This window comes from Sitophilus oryzae, unplaced genomic scaffold (assembly GCF_002938485.1).
Source record: "Sitophilus oryzae breed Bouriz unplaced genomic scaffold, Soryzae_2.0 scaffold_1816_pilon_pilon, whole genome shotgun sequence".
NCBI classification, from domain to species: domain Eukaryota; kingdom Metazoa; phylum Arthropoda; class Insecta; order Coleoptera; family Curculionidae; genus Sitophilus; species Sitophilus oryzae.
Genome location: NW_022146520.1, coordinates 1329138 through 1344715, shown reverse-complemented (window position 1 = coordinate 1344715; position 15578 = coordinate 1329138). Strand labels below are relative to the sequence as shown.

Below are 15578 nucleotides of genomic sequence, written 5' to 3'. Positions count from 1 at the left end.
GTTTGGCACACGCTTTCTAGAGACAATAAAGCTTCAAAAATTGCCGGGAGACAATCTCTCGCATCTCCGGATCATCCTTTGATGACGTCATCAAAATTGCGGACCAAATTTTTAGCATGAAATTGGATTATCACTTGTAACTTTGTTAATATTTAACCGATTTTAAGTTTTAATAGCTCATTTCAAAGTTTGAATAATTTGCTAAAAAAAAACTATTCAAGTTTTTTTCGTAGTAGGGGGGACATAATAGATCTTTAAGGTCGCAGTGATTAATCCCCCCTCCTCTCCCACTCATTCTAAATTCTACGAATACATTCGCCTTGTTTCCATTCTCAAACGATTTGTTATTATTCTGGTCTTCAGTGTTTTTAAGATACTCTGTGGAATTACAATCATTTTGTATCGTCAAATTGAAAGCTGGCATTTTTCAAATAGTTATTTTTATTTACTTTGATATATAAATTACATCTTTGGAGTTAATAAGAGCAATGAATCGAACATTTTAGATAGTGTTAGGTAGGAGATTATGATCCAGAATTCCTGCAGCAAATGAGCTGTTCTAGTTGAGGCCCTCAAGAGGTTATAAAAGAACATTGTGAGGATACTTGTCATTAAAATAATTATAAAATGCTAATACTTCTGTTATTCAGTATTGTTGGTAAAAAATAATAAATTCAAAAAATACTGGCGTTGGTAAAAGTCATCAAAATACTTATTTTTTGTAAAAATGGAGATATGAGATATCATAGTGAAAAAAAATTCAAGAAAAATCAGGATGCAGTTTGACGTCGCAAAATGTTTTCAATTGTCAGTTGGTTACTCCAGAAAGTACCTCAAAACACTGGAAATGTCTAGCTTTTCTTCCATCCCTCTATATAATATAAAAAGAATCGTTTAGGAATGGCAATAAGTTAAATATATTTTTGTGAAGAATTCATTTCATTTCTCTATTTATTAAGTACGGTCGAAAAATTTAAAGCAAATTATTTTTTTGTATAATGCACTATGTGAGACTATTCATTGGGGTAAAACATTAACAATAACTTTACCTTGGTCTCTTTGTTGGTAGTCTCCACCATTTCCCTCTCGTAATCTATAAAAATTCCTGACCCGACGTAATATTGTTCATTTTTCCATTCGATATACGACCGACCCAAAAACCTCTCCCTATACACCGGCGTGTTCTCGTTGTTCTCCTCCGTTTGCCAGAAGCAGGAGATGCATTCGGAGCCGTTGTCGATAAAATCGACGAATCGGCTCTGGTTATAGTCGTAACGTTTCGAGAAGTAGTAGTTCTTGCCGTCGTCGGTGTCGTTCAGATCCGGTCGCTCGTCTCCGCCGCTGGTGCGCCATCCGCTTTTGTGCTCTTTCCTATAAACCTAGAATTTTAAAAGCGGTTTGTGTTTTATCCATAAAACGAAAATATAGAAAAATGTTAAATAAAGTTTACGGGAATTCATTGTTATGCATCAGACTTTCGAAAATCAGAGTATGAAAATTTGTTCCCCAGCTAATTCTAAAATTCCTAAGAATTTTTTATTTTCTTAAGGGAACATAATATTTAGCAAAAAAAATAAAAATGGCAAATTATACTATGTACAGGGTGTCCCACTAAGAATAGCTCTCGGCTGTATCTCGGAAAGTATTAGCCGTAGCGGTTGCGGAAAAAAATATGTATAACTAAAGAGGCTATGGGAAATTGCTGGAAATTATTTTCAAGTTTGTAGAACGACCGTTAGGGGGCACAACTACAACAAAAATAAGAAAATGGAGTTTATACACAATTTTGCCTAAATAAGGTGTACCATAAGTAACAGCTTCATAATCTTCAGTAAATTTTGAATATTTTTTGTTAGAGCCATTTTCCCCTATCCACCAAAATAAAGTGGTGGGGGAAGGTTAGATCTGTTTTTATTTAAACATTAATAACTCTGGACTGGATTATCACAATCCAACAAGCGAGGGTTCGTTTAAAAGAGCGTTTCTTACTCTATATTGTACCATATAAACAATAATAATAAGCTTTTGAACGTAGACGCTAGGGGGCGTTGTCTTACAATTTAACAAACATTGCGCGTTTTTTCAAAAAAATAAAATGCAATAGTATATGTAATTTTAGCTGATAGTAAAGAGTAGTAAAAGCTTAAAAAGTCAGCGAAAACCGCATCTTGATATCTTCTTTCAAACCGAAGATATTAGCAAAATTATAATAAATACCAAAAAATAAGCCCTTAATTACCTTATTTTTACAATACAGTATCAGTAGCCCTCTTGATTAGGCCCATTCTAACAAAAAAATAAGATAGAAACAGTTAATTTATTTTAAAATCGACGAAATACCAGAATAGCATAATACCAGATGTATTAATATCTAATAATTAAGATATTAATAATAGTGAACAAGAAACGATGATTCAGTGAAGTCATGGTAGGCTTTGGAAAAAAGTTGCTTTTGACGTAATAGTATAAACATCAAACTGTTATTAGATCAACATTTTGAAAGTCTTAGCAGCGTTTTTTATCTTTTGATTGCTTTTTCAAAATGCCAACAACTTCAACTACTTCAAATAATAAAGGCATTTTGAAAAAGCATTTAAAAGATAGAATTTTAAAAGTCTACCATGACTTCACTGAATCATCGTTTCTTGTTCACTATTATTAATATCTTAATTATTAGATATTAATACATCTGGTATTATGCTATTCTGGTATTTCGTCGATTTTAAAATAAATTAACTGTTTCTATCTTATTTTTTTGTTAGAATGGGCCTAATCAAGAGGGCTACTGATACTGTATTGTAAAAATAAGGTAATTAAGGGCTTATTTTTTGGTATTTATTATAATTTTGCTAATATCTTCGGTTTGAAAGAAGATATCGAGATGCGGTTTTCGCTGACTTTTTAAGCTTTTACTACTCTTTACTATCAGCTAAAATTACATATACTATTGCAATTAATTTTTTTGAAAAAACGCGCAATGTTTGTTAAATTGTAAGACAACGCCCCCTAGCGTCTACGTTCAAAAGCTTATTATTATTGTTTATATGGTAAAATATAGAGTAAGAAACGCTCTTTTAAACGAACCCTCGTTTGCTGGATTCTGATCATCCAGTCCGGAGTTATTAACATTTAAATAAAGATAGAGATAACCTTCCCCCACCACTTTAGTTTAGCAGATAGGGGAAAATGGTTCTAACAAAAAAAATCCAAAATTTACTTAAGATTATGAAGCTATTATTTATAGTACCCATTATCCAGGCAAAATTCTGTAAAAAATCTATTTTCTTATTTTCCATAGCAGTTGCGCCATCTAGCGGCCGTTTTACAAACTTGAAAATAATTTCCAGCAATTTCTCATAGCCCCTTTAGTTACAAATATTTTTTTCCGTAAGCCCTACGGCTAATACTTTCCGAGATACAGCCGAGAGCTATTCTTAGTGGGACACCCGGTACACATTTTCCCCACAGAATCTGCATTCGCCATTGTTTCAATCTACTGAACCTTCGTTGAGGAGACAGTGTCCTGTTAGACACCCCGTGACAATCCGAAGATTGTTCTTACTTAAATTGTCGATTGAAGAAATAAGAAGATGCGCAACCTTATGGTGCGTTTAGACTTGAGCACGCACGTACTGATCCTTCGCGAATGCTCAAGTGTAACCGGCTGTGCACGCACGCTCACTCTGAATCTGTCTGTGCGCGAGCAGCCGCGAACGCGAGCCGTCTGGTGTCGGTTTTGGTCCGTGCTCAAAGGGTTTTTATGTGTGCGCGAACGCTCAGGTTGCACAGGCAATTTGTTTTGTCTGCGTGTGTGATTTTTTTCGCTTTCTTCAATAAAATTATGGAGTGGACCAACGAATCTTCATTATTGTTAATACAAGAATATGAAAACTTAAAAAAAAATAAGATGTAAAATATTCTGCCTATATTATTCAAAAACAAAAAAAAAGTGACACATGGCAAGACCTTGCAAATAAAATTAATATTGAACATATCCATATTAATGACGCACAAAAAAAAATGAAAAGCCGTTTTCTCCATGTATCTAATAATATTTCCACAGTCTCTCCCCTACAAATGTCCCCAGTTTTCAGTAATGAATACCGCTACATCTAACACCAGCTCCTATCACGACCTTAGTTCTCCAAGTACGTCTGATATGAATATTTCAGAATATAGATCTACTAATACCCCATCATCTGCTTCTACCTTCACTGAATCCGATATAAACCCCAGAAATTTACCTACAGTCGCTACTACTTAATTAAATTAAGTAAATATTGAAAGTCGGGTCTGGTCATTCTCGTAAAGTTTTTGAACTGATCATAGCGCTCCTAAGACACTAAGTTGTTGAATAAGTTATATCGATTTCTAAAAATTTGGGTTTACCACCAACGACAATGTTTTCGATTTTTCTTTTCTGGTTGCTATCTCTTGGTTGTCCATTGTTTTCACTAACACAACTCTGCTGTGTGCACAGAAGTGGATCACTTCATTCGTTGAAAATAAGTTTTTAATTTAAACGGAGCCGAGAGTGCGAACGAATGCCGTGGGCGGACGCTCAGCTCGTGTGTTCTCAAGTCTAAACGCACCTTTATGGGCGATTTCGTGGCACAAAACATGTCCGAGATGTAGCTGGCGTTACCGTTACATGTCCGAGATATAGTTTAGCTCTGCGCTGCTGCGCGCTGAGTCGTTTACAGCGCAGCGGATAAAGAATAATGTATCGTAGTTCTGTTTTCAGTTGACAGAGTAGGTGGTTGCCGGAGACAGTGTTGCTAGAACTACGGATTAACCCGTAGATTTACGGATTTTGGATACAGTACGTTAATAATATGGATTTTCTATCATTAAACAACTTAATATATTATATGATTAAACAAAGAACGGCTTCAGAGTTGGCTTGGAAATGAAGATCGCTGTTATTTCATATATAAAATATTATGGAAAATGTCAATAATCGTCATTTTCAACCCATCTAAACAAGTTTTTTCGACCATACGAAATATTCAGTACCTATAAAAGAATATTAATTTTTGTTGTTTATTCTATATTTAACATGAATAAATTTTTAATACATAAACGCGGATTTTTCATATAAAATACAAAGATATTTTCTTCAAACGTATTACAGATATTACACATTTTAATATGGCAACACTGTCGCTTTCAGTTCTACACCTACTACGATATGTCTCCGCTAGCCGAATTAGAGAAAATGAGTGCTGGCTGCGGAACGACTAGAGGCTCCACCGTACAGCACTTGAGACGTAAGGGGAAATCAAATCAGCCTTGTCACGAATTCGCCCATTGAGTTGCATATCTTCCCAATTCTTTAAATTAACGGAACATCTTTGGAAACTCGCCGTGCTTTCTTTGGAATCGAGGAAAATCTTTGACCAACCAAAATCTTTCACCAAACCACAACACTAATTATTGTGATATCTTCATGAATCATAAGAATATTTACGTGGCAAAAAAATTGTGATCCGGCTCAGCATATGCCGAGGCATATGCATTAACAGGATCGAGATTATCTGAAAATAATGTTTAAAATACATAATAATAATAAACATAATTTAAAAATACATAAAAATAAATAATAATAATTATAAATACAAACAATAATTGTATTGGATTCTCAAGTGCATCAAAACGTAATAATATACTACCCTTACCCAAGCAGCATTTGGACGTCGGGAAAACGTTGTGTCACGCGACCAAACGTCGGGGCGCAACGTCGGCACAACCTCGTGCCAACCCTAGTCTGCACTAGTTTGGAGAATAATTTTTGGGTCGAAACGACGTTGGATACCGACGTTGGCTAGAAGCCTAATTTAGTACAAACTGCAACGTTGTTTAAAATCCTAATTCACAGAAATACAGAACTAATATGGCGTCTAAGTGCGTTTTATCCTAAATTGGGATAATTATAGTAAAAATATTATTTTTATGATTTAATTAGAGACATATGTCAGATGGCAGTGAAGGAAAACAAAACAAAAGTATTTAAGTGTGGAGGATGTTTGAAGATCATAATTATTGAAACACTTTAACCGACTCTGTAACTCGTTACCCAAGGCTAAAAAGTTAAACGCAAACAACTTTATTGATAAATGTATTGTTTCTACTTTGGAAAATACTAATGGGCCTTAAAATTAAAGAAGTTTTAAAAATTTTCTTGATTTTTTTTTTAAAGTAAAATGAGAATAATTTATTCGCAGTCGAAAAAATTGTTTCCGCGTGTTTTTTAGGGTCAAATATTTCAAGTTAATGTATTCAAAAAGCAGGAATTGCTATTTTAGGAACGAAATATTTTCTTATTTAACAACATGGCGGCTTTCACTTTGTTATTTTGGAGATTAAGATGGAGTAGTTCGAGTAGTCGCATACTGGACTAATAAAGTCGCAGTTCGGCCTTAACAGGTAGTATACTAGTCGCAAGATTGCCTAATTTAGTCATCCTAGAGTCTAGCTTGTGCCGCCCTCTATAATCTAAATAAACGAGGAAGTGGATAAACTATCGGTAATATATGTCGATGTATATTTAAATTTAGTTTTATATGTACCTTCTTATGTCCCATTTTAATTAAGTTTTTTTTTATAAATACAAAAACAGCACTGAACTGTCTGACTGAACAGAACAATGAAGTGAAAATTTAAAATTTAAGGTTATGGTTCAATACAGTTGCAAAAAGGTAGTGACTCGACGTCCTACCAACGTAAGAATAAGGAAATCTAAACAACGTTGGAATTAGTAAAACAGACGACGTTTGCATAACGTTGGAATAGGTCCTGAAACTGACGTCGGAAAACTCTATATTGTCCAACGTTGTAACTACGTTGTCCGAATCACCTAAAGATCACTTAAGCAAAAAAGGTTACAAGACAACGTTTATTCGACGTCGCAAAAGCTTCCTACTTTGCTGTAGTACTAGTCCAACGTCGGCACAACGTTATAAAAACGTTTAAATTTATTTTAATACCCAAGGTAGGGAGCTAACTATTTTTTGTAACTAATCCAACGTTGTGATTAGTAAACATGTGGTCGCAAGTCGTGAAAATGCTACTTGGGTACTTTCTGAAAACGCCTGGTATAATTTTTCTATCAAATCTCACCTTAGCTTTTCCGATAATGCACGACAAAGGCATATCTTCGCAATGATCCACTAAAAACAGTTCCCTGGGATCGGACTTGTCGCCCATTATGGTGTCCGTGCCCCGGCAATAAAAGTGAGCGTGACACATTTTCTCGTGATTTTCCTCGTCTTCGAACATATAGGCGACGTGGGCTATTTGGGGAGGTTCGTTTTTCTCCTCGGGAGGTATAAGAATGTTGTCGCCCTGATTGATAAATAGCTCACCTAAAAAATGACTACTGTCTATAACAGGTATTTGTTAACTGAATTTTGTAATATTATTTAAGATTAAATTCTGATTAATTTTGTTAATAATCCACACTACAGAAATCTCGTAACCCAGAAAAGATACAATGATGATTAACTTGGAAAAATACTGCGTCTCATTCAACCCTTTTGAATAAAAAGATTAAGGAGAGAGCGTTGAAAAAAAAATAGGTGGGGCGTGATGGGCAATTAAAATGACTGACTTAAATTTCGGTTTATCAGTCCCATTGTAAATTTAGATTAATTCAATAGATCTTTGTAGAGTTCATTCTTATACAAGCAGGGCCGGCGGAAGGAAAATATTGAGACCGGGCGAGTACTCTATCTGGGGCGCCCCCCCCCCCCCAATCCCTAATAGTTATTATAACTCTCTCTTTCCTTCAATACTATACTTTAACTACAACTAAACAGATTGATACTACTATAACAATAAAGTTTCACTTAAAGATACTTCAAAATTCTTCTTTTAGTTCGATCTTAGGCTGATGCTGTTTTTGTTTTTTCTCTACTGGTGCGTCTCGAAAGTGAGTCACCCCTATAACTTTTTTATTTTTTAGATAAAAAAAACGAGATTTGGTATGTTAGTATATGACATAAATTAGGCTTGACTGACATATTCAATTGTTTTTGGTCACTTACTGTTTCACCGGAAACGACGAAACTTTCGATTTTTAAATGGCACCCTCAGTATATTTCTACGTTATTCTATAGAAAATGGCATTCTAAAAATGGCATATCATATGTCAACTTTTGACATTTCCGCTTAAAAAATCGTATTTTAAATTTCAATCTGGAGTGCCATGGCTGTGTTAAAAACACTAATTTATTAATTTAAACAAGGAGCTTTGGATAAATAGATTTGATCGTCTAATGTTTTTCGTGTCTTGTCCTGGTCAGTTAAAAGATGCTCAAATCCTATTTTTAATCATATCCCAATTTGTTCAAATGGAACAAGCATTTTTTGCGAATAATTTGATTCCACACACTTGGTATTTCGAATCCAATTATTGCAAATTGTTCGTCGTTATAAATCGCATGATACAATTTCAAATAAACTATAATGCGAAAATGTAAAAAGTTGACATTTGATCTGTCATTCTATTTAGAGTGTCATTTTCTATCGGATAAAGTAGAAATATACGTAAAGTTGTAGTAATTTCCGGTGAAACGGGAAGTGACTAAAAACAATTGAATACGTCAATTTATTCTAATTTAGGTCGTATACTAACAAACCAAATCTCGTTTTTTCATCTGAAAAAATAAACAAGTTATAAGGGTGAACCACTTTTGAGACGCACCCGGTATATAGAGCTATAATAGAATTCCAACTTCGGCAGTCTCGTTCTGGTATAAGTGATCTTTGAAAACATTAATATTTAGTTGCAAGCAGTTGCATTATTTTTCTATAAGAGTTTAAGAAAATTTTCATTTCTTTTTCACAATTTTTTGATCAATTCATTTCGCGTTTCGCATAATCAGTATTGATCAGACAGTTTTGTCGGCTTCAAAATAAGGATCAGCCAGTTTTTGAGATGCATTTCTGTGTGAAAAATATTTCTTTGTGTGATTTTTGTAAAGAGAAAATTCTACGATTCTACTACCATCTTCCGTGTATTACTACATATTCAATTGGGAACAATCAAAACCACCAAAAGATTGATATCTTTCCTCACTACTGTTAATAAATTAATTTAATTAATGAGGCAAACTTATATAAGCTTTTTTTTTGATAATAAGGATATCGGGATCCTCTTCAGCTTTTTACGAATGAATATTTGCCTGATATAGTTTTAGGGCATATCAGCCATTAATAACAAATAAAGGGTGTGGGTTAGTGGAAAAACTGCGATTTTGAGCGGTCAGTCTAAAATTGTCAATTTTGCTGGCCCTTGACCCAAAACAGTTTGTTTAGAAATTTATAAAAACGAGAATTATAGAAAGAAGGGTTATTTAAAAAAACTGGTTAGCTTTTGTGTTTAGAATTTTAGAATTTAGAATTAGTGGGAGGGGGGTTAATCACTGCGACCTTACAGATCTATTGTATCCCTCTTTCTTCAGTTATAACTCATCATACAGTCCCAGGGCTCTGACAAAAGCCAGTATCTGGGACGGTTTTATAGAGGGTAGTATACCAAAATTCATGGCACGAATGGTTGTCGTCTCGGCGCACTCAGTGATGAGGTGTACTGGTGTTTCCCCATCTTCCCCACAGAATCTGCGTTCGCCGTTTCTTCTTAGTTTCAATCTACTGAGGTGTTCATTGAGGAGACAGTGTCCTGTTAAAACTCCGTGACAATCCGAAGATTGTTCTTACTTAAACCCAGGGAGATCTGTGATTTTTCTTGATCATAAGCCCTTAGAAACTTCTTCGAGTGTCTTAGACCGTTGCAAGATTCCCATTCCAGGTTGCGGATGGAATCTTCCAAGTTCTTTAGTTCCGCCTTGAGTTGGTTACCACTTGGAAAGCAGAACGGTTCTGGTCCAGTTAGTGGAGTGTTCGCTCCATTTCTAGCTAGATTATTTGCTTTTTCATTGCCTTCTATCCCTTGGTGAGCAGGCACCCAGAGTAGGAGGACTTTGTTTTCTTTGCCTAATATATTCAGCTTTTCTATGCATTCTTTGACCAATTTCGAATTGATTGATACTGAGTTGATCGTTTTTAACGCTGCTTGACTATCAGACAAGATGCCTATTTCTTGTTTCCGATAGTTCCTATCTAAGATAAGTTGTACGCATCTTTCGATAGCGTAGATTTCTGCCTGTAGGATACTAGGGTAAGTGCCCATTGGTTCGGAGTATTTAACTCTCGACCCAAATACTCCGATCCCTGTTCCCGTATTGGTTTTAGAAGCATTACTATACCAAGTTATGGTATGGTCTTTTAACTGCTGGGCAAGCGTTTCGCTCTTCCAATCCTTTTTATTGCTCAATACTACATTGAGATGTTTCTCAAAGTTGTACGTTCTTGGCATATCGTCCACTGGGAGTTGCAGGAGTGGTATTTCCTTTTTGAGGGTGTTCCAAGCCCCTGATCTGACAATTCTCCCAGTACTAATTCCATTAGTGACCATTCTAATCATTGTCGCATTGGCATATCTACCAATGACAATGTGCAGTGGTGTCAGATCTAGAATGACCTCCATTGCTGCTGTTGGACAGGTTCTCATGGCTCCTGTGTAGCTTTTGTGTTATAAGTGAAATACCACGAACCAATCAGATTTATATTTTTTTATTTTATTTTGTTTAAGATTCTTCCACGAAATTGAATTCGCAAATCCCCGTTTCGAATAGAGCACCTCAAAAAACATAGAATAGAAGATATCAAAATTATCCCAAAGCTTTCGCGCTAAGGATTTTTTGAGCATAATTTCAGTAAACTATAAGAGGATATAGTAGTGTTTATAATGTTTAGTCAGATATTCTTCCCTATGTGGTGTGGTAATTGCTAATATTTTAATGTGAAATTTGATAATACCGATTAATTATCTGGTTATTTGTTACTATTTGTTTAGTTTAGATTACTGTTTTTAAATATTTTAGTTGCTGTCGTGGCGCCCCACGCATGTGGCGCCCCGGGCGGCCGCCCGTGTCGCCCAGCCCTGTATACAGGGTCCGGCAATAGTGCGTCGGGCATCTGTAGCTCCTAAAATAAAAAAAACTTAGCAATTTTGTTTAAGTGCAAACCTAAAGTATGTATTAGGATATATTTCAGGAAAATAATTTAACCACTACAGGGTGACTCAAAAAGTGTGAGTGGATCAGGATGTTTTTTTTTAAATAGAACACCCTGTATATTACATTTTTGGCTTCCTCTCTGATTACTTTACATAATCTAAAGTGATTTTTAAATTGATTTTTATAGTTTTAGAGATATTAATAAATAAATAAAAATATATTTTTTCAGCCTTTTTTAAAATAAATATTAAAAATACAAGAACTGTCCTGAAATCAGAACTATATTAGGTGTTTGCTTAAGATGGTCTATTTTACTTTTCTAAAAATATCGTAATCTTAAATAATACAGGGTGTTCAAAATTCTACGCCAACCTTTCTAAAATATAAAATAATTTTTCTTCGTTATTTTAAATGGAACACCCTGTATATTATTCTTTTAATACATGGAGAATTAAAAAATGAATATTTTTTGTATTTAGAGTATTTCAAAATTTTTAACGACTTCGTAGATACTCGCGGTATTATTTATTTCATAATATGAAATAATACCAATGCCATATTATGGCCCGTTCAACGGTAAAATACGAGAGAAAAATCATTGGGTGGCTTTGATAAAAGTTTACTATGGAAAATGCCATATGAAATATAAAACCGCGAATATCTGCCAAACCGTTAAAAATTTTGAAATACTCAAATATAAAAAAATGTTCATTTTTTAATTCTCCATTTACTACAAAATAATATACAGGGTGTTCCATTTAAAAAAACGAGGAAAATACTGCCGAACTCTGTATTGGAAAACGGCGTAGAGGACAACGTGTGATTTTGGTGAGACTATGTGATAGAAAGAGATGGGTGTTTCGGGGATAACCTTAATCAAGGTTTGAAAAAACAAGCTAATAACTTTATAGAGAAATGCCAAAATAATAAAAAATATATATGACTAACCTCCTCTAATTTATAACAAGCAATCACCTCTCCAATTTTTCGTATTTGATTTATAATCTGTATAAGCAAATTCGTGCTATTCCGTGATAATTTCCCAATAAAATATTGAACTTACCAACTTTAGCAAATTTATAATAATTTTTGTTAATTGAATTTGGTAATTTAATCCATTCAACAATTGGTCCATCGTAGGGGAATTTTCGTATTTTCTTATTGGAGTTGCTAAAAAGTATGATTCATAAAAATATAATTCATAACTTCCAAAAAGCTCCTTATAAAGTTTTCTTTTGTGTTAACTTCCAATTTTATTTTATAGAGCACATTTCAAAAATGCATTTTTAAATACGCAAAACTACAATATGATCGAAAAAAAACGGCATCAGCGATGACTATGAAATGAAGGTCGCTGTCATTTATTACGTAAAATTATATAAGGAATGTTATCGATTTTTAATTTTTAACTCTATGTTATCGATCGTCATTTCCAAGCCAACTGGACGCCTAAATTAACCAACTGGACGCCGTTTTTTTGTCGAATATAATATCAACTTAGAGAGAATTGATATTTATTATGAAATTTTTCTCATGTTAAAAGATCGTTATTAATGTGAATAATCCATAGAGTTAAAAATAAGAAAATATTATTAAAATGTGTGCTCCTACTGCCTATTCTCGAATTTTAAAAGGTGACATAATCTCAAGTACCTACTAGAGATGGGCAAAAGTAACCGGTTTTTTGAATAACCGGTATTTTCCTCTAAAATAACCGGTTATTTAAAGGTAGTTTTTTTTTCACCAATTAACCTAATAACCTTGCATTACGTTCAATAACCTATAGCCGGTTATTTTTGAAAAAATCGTACTTGTTTAAAACAACTAACAATTAAATATTAGCTGTTTGAATCGTATATTTCGAAGAAGCGAACGGCACGGATCTTCCCGATATTACGACGATAACGGGAGATCCCGCTCCCGCTCCCAAAAGGAAAATATATGACATCAAATGTCAAAGTTAAATCAGGCATCAGGCGAACCCTGATGATAATAATCAAAACAACGGCCGAATGGCCCTGACAGATCAGGGCCATAAAGCAAAGTACTAATGCCATAGACTACTACTAGCCACCAGCTAGCCAAGTGATACAAACCTAACTTCAAATAGATTCTCTAAATTCTATATTTAAATTTTAACCGACTTTAACGGATTTTCAACGGTTCTTCAAAAGTTTTCCATGGTTTCGCTCAGTTTCACCCAAGTTTCACCGTAAATATATTTTATTTGTAGTTTGAAGTCTCTCTTGAAGCTTAGATTAAGAATACAAAAAAAGTTCAACATAGAAGTTCAAGTAATGAATGAAGATAATCTTTCATTATTTATTCATTCAGTCTCTTTATTTTTCTTTTGGTCTATTTTTCTTGTGGTCTATTTTTCTCCGTATTTAATTAAAATAACTTGGTTGTAGATTGTAGAACTTGTGCGTTGTGTGGTTTATTTGAACGTTAAGTAATTACTAGTTTTAATATCATATTCATGTCTACTCAAAAAAGTGAGGTTAGCATTTTTATTTAAATTCACTTTGTACATATACATACTTACATTGCTACAATCTCTATTTAATCATGCGATTTAACTAAGTTTATTATCTAAATTTGAAGTGGACCTATGGAGTGTAGAGGTAAGTAAACCTATAGGAAAACTAAATGTTTAGTTTTGCTAGGTTAGGTTATTTGAATAACCGGTTAATTTGTGTCGGTTAATTTTGTCAAGTTATTATTTTTTAAAGATAATTCCGGTTAACCTATAACCGGTTTTTTACCAATAACCGCCCATCTCTAGTACCTACCTACAAAATATCATATACACTTTCTATCAGCACAATGGCTCATCCTGTATATTTTCAACATAATATAAATATAGTATAATCGAATAAAAAACGGCGTCAAAGACGGCTGGGGAACGACATCGATAATAATTTTGGCTAGATCAATCTCTATAGGCGTAATTTACTAAAAATTGGCATAAATCTTGCCAAAATTATATAACACTAATTATTATAGATAAATTAAAAAAGGACAGAACGTTTCCATATACACAAATCTATTCTAAAAATAATTTTTTTATACAATATTATTTTTATTTTTTCTACAAAATATTTTTTTAGAGAAATATAAAAGTAAATTACAACCTTCTTAAGGCCAATTGGTACCATAAAAAATAAAGAAAAGCATGGGCCAAGTAATGACATCTAGAGATTGACCTCGCCAAAATTATCGTCGATTTAGATCGTACCACGAACCATCCTGTATTTTTTTTGTTTTCAACATAATATATTACCTTTAAAATTATAATACTGGCAATAATAAAAAAAACGAACAATTTTATAAAAACATAACATTACCTGACTGGAGTAAAATCCCGTTTCAACCAATTACGATAGAATATATCTTCGACCATCCGAGTCGTGGATATCTATGGAAATTAATTTAAATATATGGACATTTAGACGGGAAAGAAAAACTTACATCTGCTCGTTTTTCCATAATGAAAAGTTAAAAAATAACAGAGATCGCAGATGGTGTATCGCCGAAAAACTCTCACAAAACACTGATATAAAGAAACACAAGCCGTCTATATAGTTTTAAGCGCATCCGAAAAAGAAAAATACGCCTGTATATTTTGGTAATTTTTCTGATAAAAAAATGTTTATTTTAGCTGACGAATTAAAATCGGCTTTGTTTGAAATACGGTTCGAAGAAGAAAATCGAAAGATAAAAATGTAGGGGACGGTAGAGTAGAAGGAGACGATTTTTCTATCATGTTTAATTTTTAATCTGATCTATTTATTGTTTTATTTTTATTGCATATCATCATCATCATTTTCAGCTTATTCAAGCATTTTCAATTATGGTGTAGCCTCTTACCCACTCCTTTTTTAGTTGGGCCCATTGCTGTCTATTGTTGGTTATGCGGGCCAAAGTTATTCCTTCTAATTTCCTAATATCATGGTCCCATCTCATGTTCGGTCTTCTAGGTCACATAATTTCTCGTGATATTAATTCTCATGCTGGCTTCAATAATCACAATTTTATACGGTTTAGAAAGTACAAATTATACATTGTTATGAAAACCAAATTTTCTTTGTCTTCATATTGTCATAATCTTGTCATAATCATATATCACAATCTTATTTCCATTGTGTAACGACTAGGGAATGCAATCCCGCAAATGCGGGATCCCTCTGAGATTCCGCGGGATTAAAGTTGCGGGATTTACCGTGCGGGATCCGCGGGATCGACCCATTACTACTGGGTAACCGAATCGATCTCGATCAGGGTCAAACCGTTTCGTTCCGGGCCGATGCGTTGACGGTCTGAACCCGGGGGATTCCCCTTACGGCTTGGCCATTAAAAATAGGTGAAACAAACAGGTTACTTGTTAGATTTCTTTCTGGCGTATGTGCGTAAGTGAAGAAAAGCGTTTAACTAGTACTTATGGACAATTTCGTCAAATAAACTGCCGGACATATGTAATTATCGGGACAAGCAAAA

The 15578-nt window shown here is 34.0% G+C and overlaps 1 protein-coding gene across 1 annotated transcript in view; it reads right to left on the bottom strand.

Annotated features, from left to right (window-relative positions):
• The window catches only part of LOC115883131 (DNA (cytosine-5)-methyltransferase 1-like), a 49540-nt gene extending 34493 nt beyond the window's left edge, over nt 1-15047 (bottom strand). The window contains exons 1-5 of the mRNA XM_030901441.1: nt 14952-15047; nt 14429-14499; nt 12145-12251; nt 7120-7364; nt 1050-1379 (exon numbers count right to left, since the gene is read on the bottom strand). Coding sequence (XP_030757301.1) covers nt 1050-1379; nt 7120-7364; nt 12145-12251; nt 14429-14499; nt 14952-15047 — 849 coding nt within the window. The remainder of the gene's footprint in view (nt 1-1049; nt 1380-7119; nt 7365-12144; nt 12252-14428; nt 14500-14951) is intronic.
• Nucleotides 15048-15578: the final 531 nt, after the last annotated feature.